Below are 12,660 nucleotides of genomic sequence, written 5' to 3'. Positions count from 1 at the left end.
AATAGTTATGGATCTTGTTATTTCAACTATTGTATATGTCCCGACTCTATGTGATATGTATTGATTAAGAGCAGAATTTTGTGTGATATCCCGTAAGCTCTTTCTAATCAATATGGAATCTAATGGAATTTTCGTTGTTAACTATCCAGTACTACCAACTTTATTTGCTGACGTGAAGTAGTGGAACCAGATCGTCTGTCTAGTCGTTATCTATACCATCGCTGATACATGCGTCCTTTTTCTATGAATCCACTTATGATCGTGTTGGCGGCTATAAAAATCACATGACTTAGACAGAGGATCCTGTGCGCAGAGTAATATGCAATTTTTCAGTAGCATATCAGCAGAATATCATTATGACGACGAACTTATATATATATTTTTTACACACCGTTTAGCTGTTCAGAAACATAATAAAAAGAAACAGTATGGATTATAGCGCTTCAAAAGAACGCACCCTATGTATAGCGTCCCAGTTGCTGAATATTGACTTCCATCAGTGTCTTGAGACTTTTGGAGTTTTGTCAGGTGTTCTAGCATAAAACAAGAAGATGCTAACATATTCTTCTTTAGGTTTCTCTTTCTAAACATGATTGGCACTGCAATATTAGCATGATTAAAATCATGGGGAATCAGTGCATAAATACTTTTACTGTGATATAAAATTAGAACCATGTAAATGCTTATACTAGTATTTTGAGACGGAGCGAGCAGCATGGAAGCATGTATAGGATTTGCCCAGTGCAAAGATTTTATGATCCCATCTTTTTGTTTTCTGGAGAAAAAAACAAAACAACATATTTACACATGGAAAAAATTTAGGATAACATTTTATATGCATGCTCACGATAATTTAAAAGCAAATATTATAAAATAAACAACGATGAAAAAACATAAATTAACTATAAATTAAGTTTTCAAATTTAAATATTAAAACCTCCGGTCATTTTATATGACGTTTCAGACTTATAAATTAGCTATATTCTGACTATAACATTTTGTTCTAACAACAAATATTAATGATCGGAGGGAGTATTTAATAAGCCGTTATAAAAGTGAAAAGATGGTACCCTCGGAATTACTGGTGGAAGAGCTGATCATTCCTCTTTTACGTGGGTTTGGAACAGGGCTGAATAAAAACGAAGGCTCTCCATCGTTTCGCTTTTTGGAAGAAAAAGCGAAAACGCATTTTTACAAACAAAAAATAATTTATAGTAAAACTTTTATATACGTGTTCATAGTGACTCAAAAGCGAAAGTTATAAAAAACATGATGAAAAAACCATAAATTCAAGCCTAGAATTAAGTTTAAAAATTTGAATTTTGGTTTATAAGTCACGGTAACTGTGAAACGATAGGAGCCGAACTGATTTTTGTGCTATTGATCGATTTCTGGAATGTGCCACAGAACAGTAGTTCTGACGATACTGTTACGTAGAGCCAAGTGACCGAGCTACAGGACAGACCATTTGTGTCAAGAATAAATCCAATCTTCACAAGCGCTACATCGAGCAGAAAACAACGCCCAGCAGCACGGCGAGCAGCAGCGGCGCGTAGAGGCGTGGTACGTCTGCCGGGCTGCCTCCCCCGCTGAGCCGCGCGTACTCGGCCGGGAGCGGCATGCCGTCCACGGGGAGCGAGCACGCCGCCGCCGGCCCGGTCGCCGCGGCGGACGCCTCGTCCGCGGCCATCAGCGCCCGGATCACGGCCGTGGCCGCGGCGCCGTACCGCGTGGCGTTCCGCTGCAGCAGCCACATGAGCCCCATCAGCTGGCAGTCCCGCTCGCCCGTCCCGCTCCCGCTCCCGCCGCCGCCCTGCTGCTTCCCCGTCGCCGCCGACGCCGACGACGCCGCGGCGCCACCGGAGCCGGACTTTATCTGCAGCACCACGAGCCCCGTGTCAGGCGTGAACAGTTCGTGCCATTTACTAGCAGCTCCGTAGTTACTGTTAACCCGCAATTAATGGACACCAACCGACGAGGTAAAACAATCAGAATCTCTACGATTTACTGCACCTCACGCTACAGACATTGCTGAAGTCATGAACACAGAAAGGTGACATCTGACAACTACCCCGAGCCTGAGCTCTGCTTGTTACTGTTGGCACACATGGGCTTCTACGTGCCATGCATGTTACGACACTCTGAGACCTTTGGAAGAACCTAGCCACACACAACACCAATAAAAAGACAAAATTTACATGTACACGACTGCCTTTTTCAGATGATTTGCGCTACAAGTGGAGTACTATACTAACCTCCAGTGCATTATGCATACAAGCTCTGCACGCTATCCGGTAACCAAGTTGGTGGCCAGATGACTTGTTATTAGCAAAGCAAATGATTCGGTCTTTCTAATCGCGACGAGGCTTTTTATGTGGGAGAGAATGATCCGGTTGTAATTCTGCCCCGAACGCTATGGCAATCAAAGAGGGCAAGGGGAATGGAGAGGCATGTTCCGAACAAATCATTCTCCAGGGCCTACGCAACAGGCCCGGACTTCAGATCTCATCATTCCTGGCCACTCGCCTCAATAATGGCGGCAGCAGCTAGGGCACACCATGCAACAGAGACGGCACCCTGGTTTGTGGATTTGTGGTGTAGTGGCCGCATGTCCATGGCTTCCATTCAACGCCATGTCTCCCAAGAGCATTTGGCAAGAAGCAAACGCCCGTACTGATAACTCACAATGCAGTCATGATTCATATTGTCATGCATGCCTAATACGAATTTTAATATGTGGTGAGAGTCTCGGGTTTGCTTGTCCGCTGTGGTTCAATGCATGAATTTGGGAGATCGATCGATGCAAGTAGCCGTCTGAAGTGGAACTGTCGAACTGAACCAATCAGTTAATGAACATAACTGACAGGACAGAAGCATGCATTCAAGTGGATGTGTTAAATGTTTCTGTGCTGATGTGGTTTGGTGAAAGATGCAAAGCTGTACGATGTGAGTCATGTGTTCGATCGATCTCACCGTGGTCAGGGCACGGAGGCACTTGGAGCAGCCGGGGACGCCTGGTTGCGCGCAGTCCCTCTCCAGCCTCCTAGCTGCGGCGTCCGCCGGCGCCCATTGCCCGCCCTCCGCCGGCGCCGCGCCGCACGTCAGCCTCCTGAGCCTCACCCCGCAGTAGCAGAACGCCACGTCGCACGTCGCGTTGGCGCCCGGCGGGCGAGGCAGCGCCGCGCCCTCCGCCCGCAGCGCGCGGTCCGCGGCGCCCGCGCACGCCTCCGAGTCGTCCGGCGGCACGGGCATGTCCACGGCCGCGGCGGCAGCCGACTTCGCGGGCCTCTGCGCGAGCGCCGCGGGCGCGTACGCCGCGAACAGCCACGCGGCCAGCGCCGGGCAGCAGCGCAGCCTCGTGGCCAGCGCGCCGCCGACGTCGCAGGACGACGTCACGGCCGGGAGGAGCGACGGGGACGGGGCGAGCGGGCACGTCGAGGACGCCCCCGCCGCGGCGTCCGACTGCTCCGGGAACGCCGGGATCGTGCCGCTCCCGGGCTGCGCCGGGGTCGCCGAGGGGAAGATCAGGGCCGGGTCGAGCGGCGCCGGGTCCGGCAATGCCGCCGGCGCGGAGCACAGCGCGAGGGGTGATGCCGCGGCCACGTAGAGGCAGAGGAGGACACAGCGGCGAAGCGGAGGCATCTCTCTCGTCTCGTCCCGTGCGTGCGCTCGCGCACGCGCGTGGTGGTTTTTCTCGTTGGCACGAGAGAGCGGGAGTGGAGTGGAGTGGGAGTGGGCGAGTGGAGGGAAAGCGGAGCGAGTGAATGAGCGATCAGTGGACGGCTATATGCCTATATGGGTGGAATGATGAGAGAAAGCTTTGAGCTTTGCTGGTCGAGAGCCAAAGGATGCATCATTAGATGGTTCCTATGATGGCCTTCCAGAGAGCAAACCAGCCGCAGGCTTTTGCAAAGGGAGCTCCTTTCGTCCGTGGATAATTTATCGTTTTACAGACTTTGCTAGTAGTAGTAGACTAGCAGGTAAGGCCGTAAGGGCACATTACCATGCTGCATTTTCGAGTGTTGTTTCAGGGAAGTTGCTGAGGGCGGGTTAAAGCGACTTCACTAATCAAATTCAGCTTACCCAGCAGCTTTACTGTAACCCTGTCTTTTCTTTGCATTTCATTCGCCCTTCACTTCAATTTTCAAAGAGTTTGCTGGCAATAGCATGTAGTAGTGCTGTAGTGGCACATTGCCACTAGATGTTAATTTGCTCATACGTCGAGACATAAACCCTCTTTGTGTCATTGCGTTTGAGACCGAACAGCATCTCGCAGCCTACCTATAGCCTTTTGCAGCTGAGGTAAAATTATGAATCAGCGAGAGAGCACGCATTATCATGTGTTATTCTTAGAGAAAGGCTAATAATATAGTCAATAAGTTGACTATAAGTTTTCTTGTAGCCTTCTCTTAGCATATCTATATATTAATTAGCTCTTTATTATTAATGCAGGACCCCACATGTCTCCCTCACATTGTTTCTTGGTTCTTGTGCCTAAGCTGCTTAGCTATAAGATAACAGCCCACTTATCCTCTATCTTCCCCTCTCTCCTCCACATAAGCATTTAGCCGACTTATAACCTGCTATTATACTTGCTCTTACCACTACTAGTTTTACGACGCTGGATGTTTGTTAATTTTGTTTTCAGTGTGTGTATTATACTAGTACTCCAATGCTACACATGCCAATAGTGATGCCAAAGCACAGGCTAGCACCACATCCCGTCTCACTTGCTGATAATGGATTAATGGGTGGCCCTAATTAGTTAATGACTACGTCATCCATTCATCATCTGTTTTGACCAAACATACACGTATAGATCACCACCAGGTAAATCTATCAGCATCATTTTTTTGGTGTATACACCGTATTAAACATAAGTAAAACAATTTATTGACGATTAAAAATAATTTATCGTAAATTTTTATGCATGTAATTTTATGATATAAAATCAAATGCCGGAAAATAAAAATAATAAAAACTTCAAAATAAACTCCTAGTTTATGTTTTAAAATCCAAAAATCAGATTATAAGTATAAACGAAAATATAACGTACATGAATGTTTCGAGAGATACTAGTGTATACGTAATACGTGATTAAGAAAAAGTGCAGTACAATACAAGTAAACCATTTTAAACTCTCGAATAATGTTAGTCGTCCATTGAATGTTATCTGAACAGTTGTATTTTATTTAAAAAATAAAAAGATATATTAATATGAGATAATCAACTCATAAATATGCAAATTGAAATTCACCTTCAATAAATTATAAAAACTTATGTGAATGTGAATATCCTTATATTATTTAGAGTTTAATTTATTATTTTGACTTGCATGTTCATAAAGTATAATATATCTTGTATTGATTTATCTTTCAAAATATTTTTAAATTTTTAATAACTATTAAGATAGCACGTATAGACGACAAGATATCAGTTTAAAATCCACTCCTGTATAGCACCCAAGTAAGAACATCTCCCACTAAATTTAACTCTTCAAATGTCTATTTGGTCATTCTCTATTTCATTTGTCAAGTCAAAATCGTTTTTTACTCCAACAGTCTCTCTATCCATCCTCTCTATTCCGAATCTATGGCAGCGGGACCCCAGATGTTAGCATCTTTCTCTTTGTCTTCCTCTCCCTCTCCATCTTCCTCTTTCTCTTTCTCGCCCTCTCTCTCCCTCCCCCTCTTCCTCTTTCTCCCTCTCCTTCTTACTACGAATGGCAGCGAGGCAGAGGACCAGCGGCGAGGAGCGTCACCCACAACAGTGGCGGTGGTGGCCTTCGATGGTGGCCGTGACTGGGTTGGCTAGGAAGGTGCGTGGGCCGGGGAGGCGGGAGCCGACCGCCCAGAGGTAGAGCAACGTGGCGAGGCGGCGGTGACTAGTGTGCTCGGATCTAGACGTCGACGGCGGTCTCGATGGTGACAGCGGCTGCCCCGACCGGTGGCGGTGGTCTCAGTGGCAGCGACGAGCGGCGGTTGTCCCCGGAGAGTAGCGAGCGACGGGCAGAGGGGCAGGTGAAGGCCGACAACGCTCGGATCTGGCTGACAGCAATCTCAGTGGTAGCAACGGCGGCTGGCCCGGCCGCCGTCAATCTCGGCGGCGGCGGCGACAATTGAGCTCGGCGTGGGTGGGAGTGGGAGGAGAGAAGGAGACGGTGGACCTATGCGTGTGCTCATGTTTAGCAAGTCCGTTTTGGCTAGCCAACTTTGGCCAGCAAAGGGAGCAGTTTGGCCAGCCGGATGACTTTCTCTGGTGGAGTACAAATTTTAGACAAAATTGAAAAAAAAATAGTTTAAGAGCCAAACCAAGCTGTTGGAGATGCTCTAACCCAACTGGATAGAGTATAGCGTTGCGTCGTCCAAGAGGATAAACCGGAGGATGGTGGTGCCACATGACGAGCACGGGGTGTCCACTACGACGTACACACTACACTGCCACGGCTACCTAGCTACTACCTCCGTTCTATAATAATTTATAATAATTTTATTTTTTATTTTTCCGTTAACGTTTGACCATTCGTCTTATTTGAAAAACTCATAAAAAACTTTTAAAAATAGTCACGTATAAAATACTAATCATATGTTTTATCACCTAGTAAGAATAAAAATATTAATCATAAATTTTTTTTAAATAAGACGAATAGTTAAAATATTATACCAGAAAATTAAAAATGATTTTATTTCAAGACGGACGGAGGTAGTAGCCTGCAACCAGGAGCAATTAACAAAAGCGAAACACTGTCGCGTAGTACACTGCTAGCATCGTAGATTCGTAGTACTACCAGTCTATCTCTACGTCTCTTACAGTACCCCTTCCGACACAAGAACAGCGACAGCCAGAGCGAACCGCGCCGCGCGGCGAACGCGACGAGCCGTCGACACGCGCCGAGTCGACGACAGCCTGACGTAGGACGCAGCGCGCGGTTGATGAATGGTTGATGCCGATCACCCAGGGCGCGTGAGCGGGAGCCCGCGCGAGGCGTGCGTGCAGCGTGCGTTCTGTCGTACACTCGTGCTAGTATCGTATACGTGGGGTGGGCGAGGCGGGCGGGCAAGCGAGCCTTGAAGGCACCATGAACGGCGGCGTGGCGGTGGCGCGCGCGGGTGTGCGTGGTCTCGAGCTCGGCGTTAAATTCCGCGCGCAGTGGCGGCCTGCGGCGGCTGTCGGTCACGGGCGCCGGCGCGCGCGCGCGCGCCCGGCCGCGGGCGTGTCGTGTCGAGCGAGACGTTATTACTGGGACCTGGACCGGAGGAAGTAACGGATGGAATGTTTTTTTGTTGGCTCTCGATCGTCCTCGTTCTCTCGCTCCCGGAGATTCCTTCGAGCGCTTGCAGGCTAGTCGCACGCATCGCGTGCACGCGCCGCGCGCCTGGTGTTTTTGGCTTAAGGCTGATCCTTTTTCGTAACAACACGCCTCCGAGCACGCGCACGCGCACGTTGGAATCATCACCCCGTTCTATATAAAAACTCAGAAGGATCAGATCGCAAGGTTCGTGAACTGGTAGGGTATTCACGACACGACACCGCTGGCTCTTTCGGAATTCGGGGCACATTGCATTCCACGCAGGCCGTGATATCAGATTGCGCGATGGCAATGGCCGCCAACAAGTGCTGGAGTGATACAAAGGCCCAGCCTCGCCAGTGTCGGCCTTGCTCAAGCCCACAAACCACACAGGGCCCAATCCATGTTCAGGGCCAGGTCGTAGCTTTTTTCCAGGCAGTCAGCCCGCCTGGTTCTGCTTGGGCTAATACGACGAATCACAGTATCAGTCCGAGAGTTTTCTTCGGTTGGCTGCGGACGAATCGAGCGATCAAACGTCGTGTCGATCGTCGTCCAACCTTGGGAGAAGAATAATGGCGCAGTTAGCTAGCATCATCACCACCCCCGTTTCCTTCTCCTGTTCGGGAATCGTCGGGGCCCGGGCCGCACCACGTGAGAATAGGAGGAAGAAAAACAGCAGCCTACGCCGCCGTCAATCGCGGCGGACTCCATCATCGTCTCCCCCACCGCACGGCCCGGCCAGTTTCTTTCTTTCCACCAGCACATGATATGCAAGGCACTCAACTAAAAGAGAGCGAAAAAAAAAAAGAATCGCGTGCCTCGCGCGACTGGTATGGACTATGGATGGGTGTACGGCAGATTACAACTCAATCAGGCTTCTCTCTCTCTTTCTTCCATTGTCTTGACCATCGCCGTCATGCTGCCGGACAATCGGGCAGCAACGCCAACACACACGCCGGCGATGAAAGCTCCGCCTCTTATCATTTTCGCCTCGCCGGGCGATTAAAGAAAGCTCCTGTACATGGACAACAACTCGGCCAGCGTCCAATATGTCAATGGACAACGCTTCGATGCATATTGCTTGTAGTATAATACTGTCAGTAGAACTAATCTCGTCCATTGTTTTAAAAGGGTATTTTCATACTTTTTTTATTCGTATTTATTATTTTTTATCACATTATGCACGGATAAAAAAAGTCCAGCAAGACCTACTTACTATCACAATAAAAAAGACGATATTGTCCTCTTAGAATTCTACTACACCTAAAATTATTAGTAGTATAATTTAATCACAACTGTTCAACAAAATTAAATTAACGGTCTAGATTAAATTATACTATAAGTAATATGCACCGGAGTCGGCCAATACGTCAATACGATCGTACAGTTTTAGAGCTAATGATGGCGCCGCTGATCGCTCGGGTCGTTCTCTCATTTAAACAGAAAAGTAGGCATCTTGTTCTGTTCGGGCGAGTGTGGACGGCCGCCGGCGAGTTGAGAGACTTTGGAGTTGGTTTGGTGCGGGTAAGTATATGTGTCGCGGCAATGGCGTCATGAGGTCGTAGGACGATGCTGCGAGGTTAGCTCAACGACGAGCGGTAGTAGTGCGCGCGCGTGCTTTGGATGCTTGCGATGTTTCTTTGACCTTTGGGAGGAAAAGGAGGCCATGTCGGACGCGCGCGTCCTACCTTTTGAGTCCAATTTTTTTCAGGCCTCTGTTTCTTTCAGAAGGGTCCATGTCAATCAAAGGTCCCATTGGAACTTTGCAAGTTCACAAATGATGGATCGAGGACGTTTCACTTTTATGGTTTCGTTGTTAATTCAACAGCATCTTCTAGTCGCTGAATATGTCAGGGAGCGCAAGATTTTCCACACCCAAAAGCTTAATCAGTCATTTTCTGACGGGTTAAGTTAAGAAAAAGAATAGAGATTTCACTGGTAACAGTTTTTACAAGTACCTTTTCTTTCAGAGAACAGATGGTAGTATTTACAAGCACTTGTTGATCTCACGACCAAAGAATGAAACAATCTAGACAGCTTCCCGTGGATTTCTTATCTCCGTCCAGTTATTTTTTTTCTCGATCTCCATCACCTTTAACTTATCAAAAACTCGTAGTAGTACACATAGATTGAGAGAGGGAGAGAGAAATAAAAATCAAGAGAAAGCGACATTTTTCTTTTATCGTGGCTCGATCATGGAGATGGACACGTCGTTGACGGACTGCGTCTTGGTGGTCTCCGTCTTCATCGCCAGCGAGAACTCCGACGCCGAGACGACGGCCTTCTTCACACGTGCCGCGAACAGCGGCGGCTGCGCGGGCTCCGGCAGCTGCATCTGGTCGCTGATGAGCATGAGCACGACGTTGGACATGGTCGGCCGGAGCTCCGGGCTCTCCTGCACGCAGAGCAGCCCGACGTGGAAGCACCGCCACGCCTCCTCCTTGGAGTAGTCGCCGCCCAGCGACGGGTCCATGAACTCCGCCGCCTTGTCCTCGCTCCACAGCTTCCATGCCTGCACGTTCACACAACCACCAAAAAGAAGTTCACAAAGGGGTTATGGTTCGTTTTTTTATATATAAACTAGCATATCACCCGTACGTTGTAAAAAGATCTTATTAAAAAAATATCATTAGCATTTTATTAAAATAGAATTAATTAAAGTGGTTTGATATATAAGTCTTAATTTTTTTATTTTAAAAAATAGGAGTGACTTGGTGGTAGGGTAGGTGACAGATTCACCACAACCACTACTCCCTTCTATAAAAGTAGTAGAAAATACCAAACTGTATATTTAAATAATAATAATAATTTATGAATAGATTTTTATATATGCCTTCTAGCGATTTAAAAGTTAAAGTTGAAAAATAAATTTTGGTAAAAAAAACTCCAACATAAACTTTAGATTTAAATTTTGTCTTATAAACATAAGCATAAGGGAATAGATGTATGTGAAAAATTCTTCATTTTTATCATAAAGAAGGAATTTGATGCAAAAAAAAACAAAAAAGTTTCTGCATTTCCTTACATCTTGGATAAGGGTTTGCTGGTGATTCTGAAGGTACATTGCGCCGTTGCGCTGGCCGCTGAGGATCTCGAGCACCAGAACGCCGAGGCTGAACACGTCGGACTTCACCGAGAAGACGCCCTCCATCGCGTACTCCGGCGCCATGTACCCACTGTAAAAAAAAAAAAAAACCATCTCAGCCCCCAGGCTAATGTAAGCTCAGCTCTCTGCTGCTAGAACGAGCCATGGAGAAAAATCGCGTTGCGTCGCGAAACGTACTACGTGCCCACGACGTGGCCGGTGTTGACCTCGTTGCCCTCCTCCCGGAAGATCTTGGCCATGCCGAAGTCGGAGATCTTAGGGTTCATCTTGTTGTCGAGGAGCACGTTGCTGGCCTTGAGGTCCCTGTGGATGACCTTGAGGCATGAATCCTCGTGGAGGTAGAGAAGCCCACGGGCGATCCCCAGGATGATGCACTGCCGCATCTTCCAGTCCAGTTGAGCTCTCCGTTTGGAATCTGACGAGACAGAATTAAACCGATTCATGTTAATTAGCTCGTGGTAACTTCAGTATCAGAAATTCAGAACTTTTCGGTGTTCTTTTTTTTTTTTGGTTCTAGATGAAATCAGACAGGGTTAGCTACACGCACGAAGCACATGGGACTTTGGCTCGCGTTGACCTACTTTGCATCGTTTTGGTAACTTGGTTAGACCAAGATGACTTCTATCAGTAAATTATGCAGACTGCAGAAACCACGAATCCAGATTTGACGCAACCATGTGCGTGTCCCATGTGTACCAGTTCCTCTCGTTTCTCACTAGCCACTAACCAAATCAAACAATATCAAAAAAGAAAAGAAGAAGAAAAACTAGAATCATGCAGGTATGTAATGGCACAAAAATTCAAAAAGAGGACAGGAAAAAGATGGAGATTAGGAGACGAACCGAAGAGGAAGGCATCGAGGCTTCTGTTGGGGAGGTACTCGTAGATGAGCATCTTCTCGTCCTTCTCCACGCAGCAGCCGAGCAGCCTGACCAGGTTCCTGTGCTGCAGCTTGGCGATCAGCTCCACCTCGTTCCTGAACTCCGCCGCGCCCTGCCGGGACCTCGCCGACAGCCGCTTCACGGCGATCTCCGCGCCGCCCCCCAGAACACCCTGATCGATTCATCAACAACATCCAAGAACCAAACTTTCATTCGATCGATCTGTTACCCAGGAGAGTAATATAACCAGAAAAAAGTCTAGGAATTCGACGGTGTTATTCCATACCCTATAGACAGGCCCGAATCCGCCTTCGCCGAGCTTGTTCTCCTTGGAGAAATGGTTGGTGGCGTCGTAGATGGAGGAGAGGTCCATGAGAGGCAGGTCCGAGTTTGACAGTGGCCTCAGGCTCTCTATCTGCGCCCTCCTGACGGCTGCAAGAAATCAAATGCACGCTCTTCAGTCTTCATCAGTACAAGCACCAGCTTATTAACAGTTTCAGATTTGCAGCGTGTGTGTCGATCATGGCTGAATCGATCGATCCTACCGTTGCGCTTCCTCCATCTCCAGCAGTACACGCAGTAGAGGAGGGTGCAGACGATGACCACCGCCAGAATCGAGACCATTATCGGCATCCCATTGTGGCTCGAGTGACCTGGTGCAAGAACACGTACGGTACGTACCCTGACGTCAATTCAGTCACCTTCTGCCAACTGAAGAACACGAACATACCCACAACACATCTTCAGCAAGAAATTAAGAGCTTAATTGGCACACCTGAATCAGCCGGAGGTGATGAATCCATCAACCGGCGATGTCGAAAACGGTACGACGACGATCCAGCCACGCCTTCTTCTTCTTCTTCCCAGCCCTTCATCAATCAGTTCTCCAGGAGTTCCCTGAGAATATCTGGGACTACTTCTCTGCTGGAATATATACCTCTCGTCACTATTGGGTTGTTGGAGAGAGAGAGAGAGAGAGAGAGAGAGAGAGAGAGAGAGAGAGAGAGAGAGAGAGAGAGAGAGAGAGAGAGAGCCTGCAAGCTTAATCTGAAGATTGACTCGTTAGTGGCTTAGTGCTACTGCTGTGCTGGCACCAATGTGTACAGAAGCATATAAGTACAGCTCAGGCGAGAGGAGAATATATAAGACGGATGTGCAGTGCATGCTGCTGCCTGATGCAGGTATGGGGAGGGAGAGGGAGGGGGCGTCGATGGCTGCAGAATGAATTAGTTTTCAAAGGTTGCTGCCAATATTTCATGCTTGTCCCTTTAGGACTACAAATTGTAGTGCTTGACCGTGAATAAGTACTACATTCATCCTATAATAATTTTATTTTTTCGATTTCTATATCAAGTTTAATCATTTGTCTTATTTAAAAAAATTAT

General features: G+C 47.6%; 2 protein-coding genes across 2 annotated transcripts; both read right to left on the bottom strand.

Moving 5' to 3' along the window:
• Positions 1-1,362: 1,362 nt before the first annotated feature.
• LOC102706635 (uncharacterized GPI-anchored protein At4g28100-like) lies at positions 1,363-3,785 on the bottom strand. The gene is made up of 2 exons (XM_040521349.1): positions 2,974-3,785; positions 1,363-1,876 (listed from the first exon to the last, which is right to left on the bottom strand). The coding sequence occupies exons 1-2, from the start codon at positions 3,640-3,642 to the stop codon at positions 1,502-1,504; spliced, it is 1,044 nt and encodes a 347-aa protein (XP_040377283.1). The 5' UTR covers positions 3,643-3,785; the 3' UTR covers positions 1,363-1,501.
• A 5,453-nt stretch (positions 3,786-9,238) lies between these two features.
• LOC102706360 (putative receptor-like protein kinase At4g00960) lies at positions 9,239-12,268 on the bottom strand. Its single transcript, XM_015833576.2, has 7 exons — positions 12,051-12,268; positions 11,821-11,928; positions 11,562-11,707; positions 11,237-11,447; positions 10,572-10,809; positions 10,314-10,464; positions 9,239-9,800 (listed from the first exon to the last, which is right to left on the bottom strand). The coding sequence occupies exons 1-7, from the start codon at positions 12,148-12,150 to the stop codon at positions 9,468-9,470; spliced, it is 1,287 nt and encodes a 428-aa protein (XP_015689062.1). The 5' UTR covers positions 12,151-12,268; the 3' UTR covers positions 9,239-9,467.
• Between the last annotated feature and the right edge of the window lie 392 nt (positions 12,269-12,660).

The sequence above is a fragment of the Oryza brachyantha genome, chromosome 2, assembly GCF_000231095.2.
Source record: "Oryza brachyantha chromosome 2, ObraRS2, whole genome shotgun sequence".
NCBI lineage: Eukaryota > Viridiplantae > Streptophyta > Magnoliopsida > Poales > Poaceae > Oryza > Oryza brachyantha.
The sequence above is the reverse complement of the archived record's forward strand: the minus strand, read 5'-3'. Positions and strand labels throughout refer to the sequence as shown.

Excerpts from the sequence above, each read along its gene's own strand:
- LOC102706635 (XM_040521349.1), bottom strand. The coding sequence starts at position 3,642 with ATGCCTCCGCTTCGCCGCTGTGTCCTCCTCTGCCTCTACGTGGCCGCG. Across the intron at positions 1,877-2,973 it reads GCCTCCGTGCCCTGACCACG|ATAAAGTCCGGCTCCGGTGG; the intron begins GTGAGATCGATC and ends GTGGTGCTGCAG.
- LOC102706360 (XM_015833576.2), bottom strand. The coding sequence starts at position 12,150 with ATGAAGGGCTGGGAAGAAGAAGAAGAAGGCGTGGCTGGATCGTCGTCG. Across the intron at positions 11,929-12,050 it reads ATCACCTCCGGCTGATTCAG|GTCACTCGAGCCACAATGGG; the intron begins GTGTGCCAATTA and ends TTCTTGCACCAG. Across the intron at positions 11,448-11,561 it reads GATTCGGGCCTGTCTATAGG|GGTGTTCTGGGGGGCGGCGC; the intron begins GTATGGAATAAC and ends TGAATCGATCAG.